Source organism: Triplophysa dalaica, chromosome 3 (genome assembly GCF_015846415.1).
Source record: "Triplophysa dalaica isolate WHDGS20190420 chromosome 3, ASM1584641v1, whole genome shotgun sequence".
NCBI lineage: Eukaryota > Metazoa > Chordata > Actinopteri > Cypriniformes > Nemacheilidae > Triplophysa > Triplophysa dalaica.
Genome location: NC_079544.1, coordinates 1,915,056 through 1,927,673, shown reverse-complemented (window position 1 = coordinate 1,927,673; position 12,618 = coordinate 1,915,056). Strand labels below are relative to the sequence as shown.

General features: G+C 38.4%; 1 protein-coding gene across 2 annotated transcripts in view; it reads left to right on the top strand.

The window, feature by feature from the left end:
• Positions 1-7,620: 7,620 nt before the first annotated feature.
• tep1 (telomerase-associated protein 1) overlaps positions 7,621-12,618 on the top strand; it is a 28,965-nt gene continuing 23,967 nt past the window's right edge. For both annotated transcript variants that reach the window (XM_056743087.1, XM_056743088.1), the window contains exons 1-8: positions 7,621-7,723; positions 8,357-8,863; positions 10,130-10,303; positions 10,383-10,532; positions 10,600-10,764; positions 11,056-11,193; positions 11,507-11,578; positions 11,797-11,918. In XM_056743087.1, the coding sequence (XP_056599065.1) occupies positions 8,369-8,863; positions 10,130-10,303; positions 10,383-10,532; positions 10,600-10,764; positions 11,056-11,193; positions 11,507-11,578; positions 11,797-11,918 (1,316 nt within the window). In that variant the 5' untranslated portion in view covers positions 7,621-7,723; positions 8,357-8,368. The remainder of the gene's footprint in view (positions 7,724-8,356; positions 8,864-10,129; positions 10,304-10,382; positions 10,533-10,599; positions 10,765-11,055; positions 11,194-11,506; positions 11,579-11,796; positions 11,919-12,618) is intronic.

Sequence of the window (12,618 nt, the reverse complement as noted above, 5' to 3'; positions counted from 1 at the left end):
ACCTTCTCAGTCCCAACGAGGGCAAGGCATGGATTCGTAATAACAACCGTTGCTGTTGTTGCGCCAGAGCCCATCATGCTGCCCAGTGTGACATAAAGAAGCCATGCAAACTCTGTCAGGGGACTCACCTTCGCCCCCTTCATGAAGTAAATGTAACACCCTTGAGACTTGAGCAAAGGGCGAAAAGAGCTTACTGACAAGATCCTCTTTATGTCGATTTTATGTGGATAAACCCTTAATCGGAAGTCGAGTTATGTTAAAGGTGGTTCCTGTCAATTTGCATTAGGTTGAGCCCAGAGCCCGTCTGCATTGAACCGGACCATTGAACCGAACCAATGGACCGAACCGATGTCGAAAAATAATAATAATAATAGTTCCAAAAAATAATTAGGAACAACATACTTTTGTTCTAAAGAGTCTGATTGTACATAAACAGCAAACTTACCGGAGCACCTTCGTTTTCCCTAGAAGTCATCTTCTTTACAGGTTTAATATCCGTGCCTTGGCCTCTTCTTGGATCATGACAGACAGTCAGGTTGTCGTGCTCTGATAGGCCGCCCGACGTCGGTTCATTGGTTCGGTTCAATGGTTCGGTTCAATGGTTCGGTTCAATGGTTCAGTTCAATTGCAGAAGGGCTCTGGGCTCAACTGTTTTTCCTATCCTGGGTAGCCCGGATGTTACCATGTGAATATTTAACTTGAATTTTTCAATCTGAATTTGAGCAGTCGAATTAGACATATGTTTTCTTTGAAAAGTATTAACTTGAAATTTGAGATCTGAATAAGAGCAATCAAATTTTATCAATCTAAATTTATTTTATCTGAAATTCTGTAAGTTGATTTTTTTGTATCTGAATTTGTGAGTATTAAAGCCAGGTTTTTAAATTGGAAATCAAGAATTTTATTATTTAAATTTCATAGACGTAAATTCGAAACAAATAAATTCAGATACATGGTTTCCAAAGTAAAATAATTCAAAGTCAAGTATTCATAGGCTGTTAAATTTCAAAACATTATGTCTCTTATTTGCTTCCATAGCCAGGGGCCTGTTGCACAAAACTAGGATAAGGGATTAAGCCAGGATATCTTGGTGATCCTGGCTCAATTGATCCATAATCCGGTTGCACTAAAGCTGGATAGGGGGCAGGAGGATATGTTATGGTATAAATTACCATGGAGATTTATTCTGTGGAGCTAGCCTGCTCCAGACCAGGCTAAATTCCAGGATCTATTTAATCTCATCCCTAATGTCAGTCAGCAGTCACCACAAATGGAAACCAATAGTTATTTCACTGCTCACTATACATTGTTATCACATATAACTAGACCCACTGTCATTATTTAAACGTTTGGGATCATTAATTTCAATCATTTTGGATAAATAATGATTTTTAGATGATGTTGCTATCATTAGATAATTTACAGTTTCCCATAGACTATAAGGCTATATATAAAATGATAGAATATTACGGGCCACAGAGGGAAAAAAAAGACAAGTCATAATATTGTAACCAGTTGTTTTAAAGGAGGACAGTTGTTAAAATGACAGATGTGGGGCATTTCGTGAAATTGTACTTCAGTATGATTTCATAAAGAAAGACATGCTGATGTGCCAGAATATTAAGTATCACATTGTCATAAGTATCAAAACTGTAAAAAGAATATGTAGCTTTTCTGCAGAAAGAACCAGCCTCATAAATTTATGACTTTATCCTTTTTCCTCAGTGTGGCCCTAGTACTCTGTCATATAAACAAATACACATTCCATATGAATATAAAAACACAATGTGTAACATTATGTTCCTTTATTGAATAAGGACAAAACAAAGCAGGTAAACCATAAGCTCCTTTCGAAACTGAAGTCACAGTGACTCTACAAGATGGAAAGCACAGAATCAAAGCATATTATACAAAATGATACATATACATTCAAAGGTCTGTATATAACACACCCTGCATGTCTGCACACTAAAATAAATGCAGGACAAATCCATACACATCAACTGAACAGACAAATGAATGGATGCAGTAGCCTCCCTGCAGCCTTGTATTTCACACAGTATACCGCACAAACATCATAAGAGGCCAAATTCGTAAAAAAACGAACCCCAAAAAAACCCAAATTCCTCTGCCACCGCAGGACATATTTAACCAAAATTGAACGCACACATACTAACTAAAATAATTCAACACATATTGGTCCCTCAGCAGCCGACCACTGTCGTCATCAGGGAAGATTGCCGGATTGTCCCAGTCCATGGCTGGTGGCACTCTGGGGGCCCTCTCCTTCCTCAGGCAGGCCACATTGTGGAGGACAGCACAAGCCACAGTAATATCACATGCCCTAACAGGGCTGACCCTTAATTTTTAAGATTTTTTTTAGATATTTTTTTTTTACTGAAAACAAGACAAAAATACTAAGTAAGAAAGACATTTTTGCAGTGCAGTGAGCAACCGACCTTGGGTCCTTTGAACGGCGCTATATAAATTAAAGTGATTATTATTATAGCTCATCTATTTATTCAATTAAATATTATTTATATAGCACTTTTCACAATTGTTTCATTCTGTCAAAGCAGCTTTACATTAATAAAAGCAGGAGAAACACAAAAAAAAACGGTGGACAACATAAGAAGCAGAGTACAACGGCTAAGATTAAACGTACTGAGCGTAGTAACGTTAAATAATAATGTAAGGCTTTAATAATAATTTATCATAGCTTTATACAGTGTGATGGAGTTACTTTACACAATTTCACTCATATCTGCAGTGCATTTCAATTAAAAATTTAACCGGTTCATAATTACAGTACAACTGCGTTTTTGGAGATGTGAATTAAATATTTGAATTGTAATTGTGATGTTTCAGCGGAGCGGTGAGTGTGTTATTGTGCACTACTTACGCATTCAGGCGGTCTGCAATACTTTGCCACGCTTTTTCTCTTTGCTTTATCACTGTGGCGGTGTTGCCTTTCTTCGTAATTATATCTTTTACCTCCTCGTATGCCTCCTTGAGGATTTGTGCTTCCGACGGGGAAAAGTATGCGGCTCTAGTTGCCATGGTAAATCAGTTAATCTGTGATCTGTGGCGGGGTCTATTTGAGTGAGCCGTGAGCGCGCACCTATCCAGGATTGGTTTCACCTGGCTTAATGAATCCGTGTCTGCTCATCCTGGCTTTGTCTTTGTGCAACCAATTAAGCCTGGACGCACATGTTTTGGCTTCATTGAGCTCACCTGAGTCATTTATCCCGGATGTCTTAATTCTACTTTTGTGCAACAGGCCTCAGGAGTCAGCTAACCTGGGGTCCAATCAATGTGATGAGATTGGATGTGTTGATTAAAGCTGGCCTGTCCAATTAAAAACACACACCAGTTTTGAGTTTGCTGTTCTGAAGAAGCGTTGTCTGATGTGAACCATGCCTCGCACAAAAGAGCTCTCAGAAGACCTACGATCAAGAATTGTTGACTTACATAAAGCTGGAAAGGGCTACAAAAGAATATCTAAAAGCCTTGATGTCCATGTGTCCACGGTAAGACAGATTGTCTACAAATGGAGAAAGTTCAGCACTGTTGCTACACTCCCTAGGCGTGGTCGTCCTGTAAAGATGACTGCAAGAGCACAGCGCAGAATGCTCAATGAGGTGAAGAAGAATCCTAGAGTGTCACCTAAACACTTCCAGAAATCTCTGGCACATGCTAACATTTTTGTTGACGAATCTACAATAAGGAAAACATAAAACAAGAATGGACTTCATGGGAGGACACCACGGAGGAAGCCACTGCTGTCCAAAAAAAACATTGCAGCATTTGAGTTGCAAAAGAGCACCTGGATGTTCCACAGCACTACTGGCAAAACATTCTGTGGACAGATGAAACCAAAATTGAGTTGTTTGGAAAGAACACACAACGCTATGTGTGCAGAACAAAAGGCACAGCACCCCAACATCAAAACCTCATCCCAACTGTGAAATATGGTGGAGGGGGCATCATGGTTTGGGGCTGCTTTGCTGCCTCAGGCCCTGGACGGATTACTGTCATCGATGGAAAAATGAATTCCAAAGTTTATCAAGACATTTTGCAGGAAAACTTAAGACCATCTGTCCGCCAACTGAAGCTTAACAGAGGATGGACGATGCAACAGGACAACGACCCAAAGCATAGAAGTAAATCAACAACAGAATGGCTTCAACAGAAGAAAATACGCCTTCTGGAGTGGCCCAGTCAGAGTCCTGACCTCAACCCGATTGAGATGCTGTGGCATGACCTCAAGAGAGCGATTCACACCAGACATCCCAAGAATATTGCTGAACTGAAACACTTTTGTAAAGAGGAATGGTCCAAAATTTCTCCTGACCGTTGTGCAGGTCTGATCTGCAACTATAGGAAACGTTTGGTTGAGGTTATTGCTGCCAAAGGAGGGTCAACCAGTTATTAAACCCAAAGGTTCACATACTTTATCCACCCTGCACTATGAATGTTTACATGTTGTGTTCAATAAAAACATGAAAACGTATAATGTTTGTGCGGTATTAGTTTAAGCAGACTGTGTTTCTCTATTGTTGTGACTTAGATGAAGATCAGAACACATTTTATGACCAATTTATGAAGAAATCCAAGTAAGCCCAAAGGGTTCACATACTTTTTCTTTCAACTTTAGGTATAACAATACCGAATAAATTCAAAAGTGAACACTGTCTGAAAGATAATATTGTTCCCCAGTTTATGATTTAGGCATACGTGAGATATTTTTAGATGCATACCCAAATCTTAAACCACACAAACAAAAGACTTTAATTTTTTAATCTTAGGTTACTGTTATGAAGTGAAACGCAAGCATGTTTGATGATCGCTTCGGTTCAGTCCGCTCGTTTAATTGTGTTTAACAAGCTGTCGTCTGTGGTTTTGTTTGACAATGGCAGGGGGATGTGTTAAAATATCTAATTGGAGACTGTATTCTGTCGATTGTGGCTCTAAACAACACAACAAGAAGATATTTTAAACTCCTTATGTAGCCGAATCTGTGCTGGTTTGTATTGGCCGTCTCCAGTTTTCCCTTTGTTTTGCCCAGAGCCATTGAGAGAGAGATTTGCGTCTTTTCCGTTGACTCCAATGGAACAGTTTTTCACAGTTTCAATAGTTCCAGGAAGTTAATACTAGTAACGCATGGAGCTGCAACTAAACAAAACAATTGAGGTAAACTTCTTACCCTTTTAAACACGAAAGCCATTTAATGAATTAAAAGGAAAAAAAATTTTTAAAGAGAAAACCTAACTTCCTGGAACTATCAGAAGGCTCCACGAACCACGTGAAGCTCCAGAGTTTGGGAATTCCGTTGTCTCTCTCAATGGGTAGGATTTTGTCCCCAACTGGTGCAGTGACGTAAGCGTCGGCAAGAAGGGGGTATAGAATAACTGTTCCACAGACCAAACATTTCTCTTCATAGAACTTAAATATATCGTCAGGAGCCGTGCGGATGGACTACTTGCTTACTAGTTCAGCGTTATACTGAATCCGGTCAGTTTCGAAGACAATGTTCAGTGCAATTATATGCAGAGATCATGGCAGATTATTTCTATTCTCATGGTGGTCACTTGATTTGAATATTAAATACTGTCTGTGGAACAGTTTTTTTTGCGATGTTAACAGGCTTTAATGTGGCATTTTGTGACAGATCTCAAAGTAGCCGAAGTTGACCATTTAACATATATATATATTTAACTCCTGAATAATGAAGCTGTTTTGTGAACCCTGTGTCAGTGACATTCCTAGATTGTATTTCATACATATTAAACAACAATAAATGTAAACCATACGATGAACATGTTTTGTTAAATGTGAATTTCAAATATATTTGACGTTTTTTCACAATGGGCAGTGTTTCGAATAGCAGTTTTGCTGTTTATTTTCAGTTTATTTAGGTGATGTAATGCTAAATAAAATAAAAAAAGTTTGTTTACTGACTCTCATTCACTTGCATTGGTTTTGTGTCCTTAGAATAAAAGTGAATGAGGACCAGTGCTGTCCGTTTACCAACTCTCTTTAAAATGTCTTCTTTTGTGTTCTCCAAAAGTCGTAAAAGTTTAAAATGACAAGAGGGTAAGTAAATGATGACGTGATGATTATATTGTTGGGTGAACTATCACTTCGATGATAGTGCTTCGATGTGGATCACCAATGGCCAGAGTTTAATCTTGTTACAACATATGGCCTCAAATCTCAGATGACTTGAGGGTGAGTAAATTAACAATTAACGTTCATTAACCATCCCTATTCGCGAAACAACAACTGGGTGTCAAATATTTGCGAATGAGAATGGCGAATGGTTGACCTTCACAGAACAGAATAAATTATGGCTTGAAGCTGTACATGAACTTGTTTACATCAGCTTAGCATCTCTTTTCAAAAATACCCTTTAAGTAAATGTAACTTTTCATATAGAATATTATACTAAATTAGAAATGTGTAAATTCCAAAGTCATTATTCTGAGCTTGTGTTCAGGTACTTTGTGGTCGGAAAGAATGGAGGACGCCATGTAGGTTCATACTTGCGTGAGTCTTCGGATCAATCAAAAAACCACCGAGGGCGACCAGAGTACTGTACAAGCAGATAAAATGACTAAAGCAACAGATTGCCGGTTCATTCAGCAACATCGTAAAAAATAAGATAAGAATAATTATTTAAGGAAAGTTAAAAGGGAAAATAATAATTTATTAGGGATAATGTAATATGGTAATGGATAAAACACATGTACTTCGAAAGATTATTCACATATGTAAATATGTACTGATTTAACAACAAGACAAGCAATGAAGCTGTTGTGGAGAAAACTAAAACTAAATTATTTGTCTGTCTCTTTGGTGTGTTATAAGTTGCCCATGCGTGTATTAGACATATAAAATTGCACAAATGAAAGTGTGGGAACAGAAGATGCATTCTATCTAAAGCGAAGGCTCAACCAGACCTGTCTGAAACACCTGCGTGTAGCCACACCCCCATAAATCTACATCAGTTCTCGGTATGATTTGACTGAGACCGGCCAAATGTATACGCGAGTAAGGTGGGTGTATCTGTCAGTACAATTGAAGAGGAACCTGATGTTCCAAATATGGTAAGAGGCGTTACATTTCCGTCACACGGTTGCAGTATTCCACCAATCACTACACACTGGTTAACTGGCCAATCATAGCACACCTCGCTGTTCAGAGCCATGAGCTTTGTAAAAAATCTGCGCAGGGCAAAGAGGAGATTCAAACATGCACGGTATGTGGAAAATACAGCAATTTTTAACCTTAATCCTGTGTACGCATGGCATATATTACATCTGAAACGAACCATCATTTTCGTTTAAGCCCTGTCATATGACCCCTTTAACAAAATGCAGTAACTACTATACTAAAGCATGTCTAGACCCAAACTGGCACACCAAACATACAGTTCTGGCTATATCAATTCAACAGTACTTTAGTAAATAACAAACAGCGCTCCCGCCAAATAAGTCAACTAACCTGACACCAAACTCACACAGATGGCCAGAGAGACACGTGATTTCGAACCGCTCTCGCGATAGTGTGATGCACGTCTGTTCAGGTCATTACGGTAAGGAGAAAACACATGACAGGTAGAGGACGAGGAAGTTGTCAAGCCGTCACCATTGACAATACATTCACAAGATAGGCGAAATAACGCGTCTAAAAACCGAGTTTACAAAGCTGGTTATTAAAGGTACGTTTTTCTCTGTGTTTTCGTCACGTCGGTAACGAAACGCGCGGCACTCGATGATAAAAACTGTGTGTGCGTGTAACTGCAACAGTGCAACTTTGTAACATTCATTCAAGTTGCCAACTTACTGTCATTTCAAACAGGGCTGTCCAACTACGAACATTAACCTTTATTTTAGTATGGTTGTATAGTCACTATATTAACTTTAGTCTATAGTTTAGCAATTTAATAATATTAATCTATGCTGAAACAAAATGGTAAACAATCTGCATAAAAACTAGAACATTACTTGAATGTTGTGTGTACATTTATTTCCCACAACTTGGCGTTTAATAAAGAAAGACTTAATGCGCAATGCAGATAAAATAGATCTTTGATTGCATGTAAAAATGATTTAATAAATGAAGGTTAATCTTGTTTGTCCTGTTTACCGAGAATGTGAACAGATCCGTGTTTTTATCTGCTAGGACTGAGAACTTTGTACCGCAATGATTGTTTGTTTTTTCGGGTGTGTCTGGATTATGTGTGTCGTTTGCATGAGCCACACCCATCACATCCGACACTGAGGCATCCTACATTGAATATTTGAAATGTGAGTACAAACACAAATCTCTATTCTGTGTTTCCTTATTTTAGGCGAAATCAGCCATGAAAGCACCGGCTCTCCAACAGACGGATCTGAAGGCTCATACAGATGCCAGACTGCAGTCAAACTATACCAGACCGAGTCTGGAAAACCGCTTTCTGGCTCAAGCACCATCGAGTCTGTCTCAGTGCATCTTTACATCTCCATCTTGGGCCAATCAGACGTCCACATCTTCACCATGTCCCGCCCTCAAACCGACACGACTGTCATCCACCGAGACCACCTTCAGTCTTCTTTCATCAACGTCCTCTTCCTCCTCACTGCTGAACACAACGAACACACTCTTAATGAAGGACACACAACATCATCTGCTCTCTTCTTCTCTGACCTCCACCTGTTCCATGAATCCTTTACTCTCTCGCTCGCACATGTCCACTGCTGGTGCGGTTCCTCTTCTGGGTCTGTCTCTGTCCACGTCAGATGGGAATTTGAAAGGCTTGTATGACAAGAGACAAGTAGAACAGGACACACTGGGATATGATGAGGAGATCAGTCAGGTAGAGTTGCTTTGCATGTAAAAGTAGACAAAAGCACGTATGTGCAAATAATAAACTACAGTAGGTGTGGGAGCTTGAGCAAAAATGAAGCAAAAAGAGATGAGGAGCAGCTAAACGGCAACTCCGTCACAAATGAGATAATGATATTGACCAAATGCTCTCGGCATGTATTATATGAAGAGTTTTTCTTTCCAAAAAGAGATACAGTAACTTAAATATTAAACTTAAATATAAAAGTCATGTTTTTATTGTTTTATTGAGTATTTTTTAGGAATAATAGCTCAAATCAAAACAATCCAACTGCAGTTTGATTTATTTAAAATGGAATGCACAATAAAAAAACATAATTATGTTATAATATTTTATTAAACGGTTATTCCATATGCGTAGCAAGGTTTCATAAAATAATGTAAATAAAGTGATATTTAGGCGATGTAATGCGGTCAGCCGTTATAAATTTGGGTCAAGCAGAATCAAGCACCAGAACTGACCGTTTAATAATATTATATAGATTCATTACACATAGAGTGAAATATTTTAAGCCTTTATTTCTTGAAATTTTGATGATTATGGCTTACAGGTTATGAAAACCCAAAATTCAGTGTCTCAGAAAGTCCACTCTGGACTTTTAGCAACATGGATTCTGTGCCTCTTCCTCCAGACTCTGGGACCTTGATTTCCAAATGAAATGCAAAATTTACTTTCATCTGAAAAGAGGACTTTGGTCCACAGTCAACGCAGCCATCTACCAGGACATTTTAGAGCACTTCATGCTTCCTTCTGCTGACAAGCTTTATGGAGATGCTGATTTCATATTCAAAATATTGAGTGCATAGAAATGAAGATACTTTTCAGAAGCCTGACATTTCTGTTTCAAATATCCTTGTTTTTTACTCTGATCTTATATAATATTCTTATTGTCCAAAACAGTGAACTTGGGGTTTTCATTATCTGTAAGCCGTAATATCAACATTTCAAGAAATAAAGGCTTGAAATATTTCACTCTACGTGTAATGAATCTATTTAATATATGGGTTTCACTTTCTGAAATGAGTGACAAAAAAAGAATGAACTTTTTCAAAATATACAATTTTTTCAAATGTACTTGTAGTTCCTGTATGACTTTCATATTCGCAAAGTAGTTTTAAACGCTGGTAACCAAAAATTAAAACTCAATGACTTACAATGTGTGGACACGCATTACAAGACATAAATAAATGATGACAAAATGTCTATTTGATATTATTCTATCTTTCCATGTCAAAGGATGCTAGATGTGGAAGCTGGGTGGAGACGGACCAGGAGCCGTCCTCAGAGATGCCTGTTGTGGATCTGGATTTAGAAGATGATGATGAAGAACACACAGCAGCTCCTCAGGAGGAGTTCAGGGTGCTTGAACCAAGCAAAGACGAGGAGCTTGAGAAACTGCAAGGGATGAAGGTCAGTCGAGGGGTCACGGTAGCTCTTACCAGTGTTAAATGACTCTTCTCTTGACACTTATTTTGTGTTTGTCCCTCAGTACAACCTGTTAAATATGGTGTGCTGTTCTCTGGTGGATAAGAACTGTACTCCAGGCCAGAAAGACTGGGATGATGAGAAGAGCGTGTGGATTCTGATGAAGGGCCAAGCCACAGAGATTTCCTCCAGCGACCCAGAGTTCCTCCTCAAGGTTTGTGTTTTTCTGTTATATTGTCTGGTGTTAACACACATTTCTCACACATATCCATCACTTTTAGGTTGCTGTCTACACCAGGCAGGAACTGAACATTCGTGTAACAGCCAACTTCCTGCTAGCACTGGCTGCCCATCTGCCCGCTTCCAAGCCACACGTGAGACGATACTTTTGTGCCGCCGTGCAGCTGCCCTCTGATTGGCTGGAAGTGATAAGAATCTACAACACGGTACGTTGGAGAATTTGTTATTTAGTTTCCTGTTCCTTCAAAAGTTAAGAGAATCAATGTACAGTAATGATATCAGATGCTTTGATATTGTGATCAATTATTTCTGTATGTTTTTCACTGAATTTCAAATAGCATTTTAGTATTATCATTTTACTGTATACTGTATATCCCAAAGTACTTTAATGTCAAATGTAGATTCTATATGCTGTTGAAAATGCTTTATGTTGGATGTGCTTGGGTGTTTATCAAGTGTGTTGTGATTTTTAAGCCTCGTGTGTTTCTCGTGTACAGTGTTTCAGTAAAAGTTTGCCCAGCTGTCTGAAAAAAGCCCTAGCGGATAAATTTAAGCAGTTCAGTGAATATCAGCTGGCCAAATACAACACACGGAGGCATCGCTGCAAACATAACAAGAATAGAAAGAAAGGAAAGGTAACATTACCACATTTAAGACCATTTGTAAAAGTGTGTCTGGATGAACTTATTCTCAAATCAATTACATCATCAGCCTAAAAATCATGTGAATGAAAAGTAACGTTTCACTTATTTTGGCTGGTGATGAAGACATTTATTACTTGTTTGTTGTTTGTATTAGATATTAATAGCATACAATGTCCTTTTTTCTACAACTTTTTTCCAGATGTAAAGTAGATTTTGACCCTACTGTACAGTATCCTACAAACTTCTTTCCAAACTTGTGAACTTCCTTTTTTTATGTTTTCATATTCTCGCCCTCTTCTCTCAGCAACCAACTGCTGCACAATGGAAAAAGTGGGGCGACCTTCTTAAAATGGATTCACCCCTTCTTCAAAAATATGTGAGCACTGGATGTTTTAAATGTGCTTTTGCCATTTTATTGTTTATTTTTACATTTCTATATACGTTTAATTGTTTTTAATGTTTAGATAACTGTTTAAGTGTCTCAACATGAACTTAGTATAACAGTTCTAGTTTTAGTTTTTGTAAGCCGTTATGACCGTTCATCGCACATGGAGACACATCTCTTCATCACATGATGTGTATGTTGTGATACAGTTAAGGAGCGAGCAGCGTGTTGCAGTGGATAAAAAACAGAGTGAGTTCAGTCTCAAGAAGATGATACGGCGACTTCATATCAAAGATCCTGCAGAGTTTGTCATGGCCATACTGGGAAAGAAGTGAGTAACTGATTCGACATGGATTTAATGTTCATATCATAAAGTTCTAGTAAAATCGAAAATTACAATGCATAGTTTTTCATGAAATATTGTAGCGTTTATTGTAAATAGTTAATCAACGCGGGTCATTCTCTTTTTGAAATTCGTGTGCCCTCATAATCTTTAGTTAAAATCTGAGGATGCACTTCCTTCCTGTAATGACTATCCACCTTTAAGCGTCACGAAACCTCCCCTTTCAGCAACATTCTACCTCACTGTCGTTTCTGAAAATTGCAATAAAAATGGGCGTGAACACTGTGAGAAGAAGAGCCGTAGAGGGGCTCTAACCACAAGGCGCTGTCATGAATAATTAAGAGAAATGTCTTCTCATTGGTCAATATGACATGAATAATAATGATACAGTCGCGTCATTTATGTACTATAGTATATCACCACATTACATCTTTTAACGTTTGCTAGATAAGGATCTTAAATCCGGAAGCCAAAAATAGCGCTTAGGTTTCGTGGCGCTTGATGACGTAAGTTAGACTGCTTGGGCGGAGCATCTGTCAGTCTGCTGCTGATTTTATACATCCAATCAAATCGCAGAAAAAACGAAAGTCACGCCCAATATTTATCTCATTAGAAATTCCAATTTACTCAGAAATGCATCACAATACGTAAGTAAAAACTTTCGCTTCACAGGGACTTTAAAGGTGTA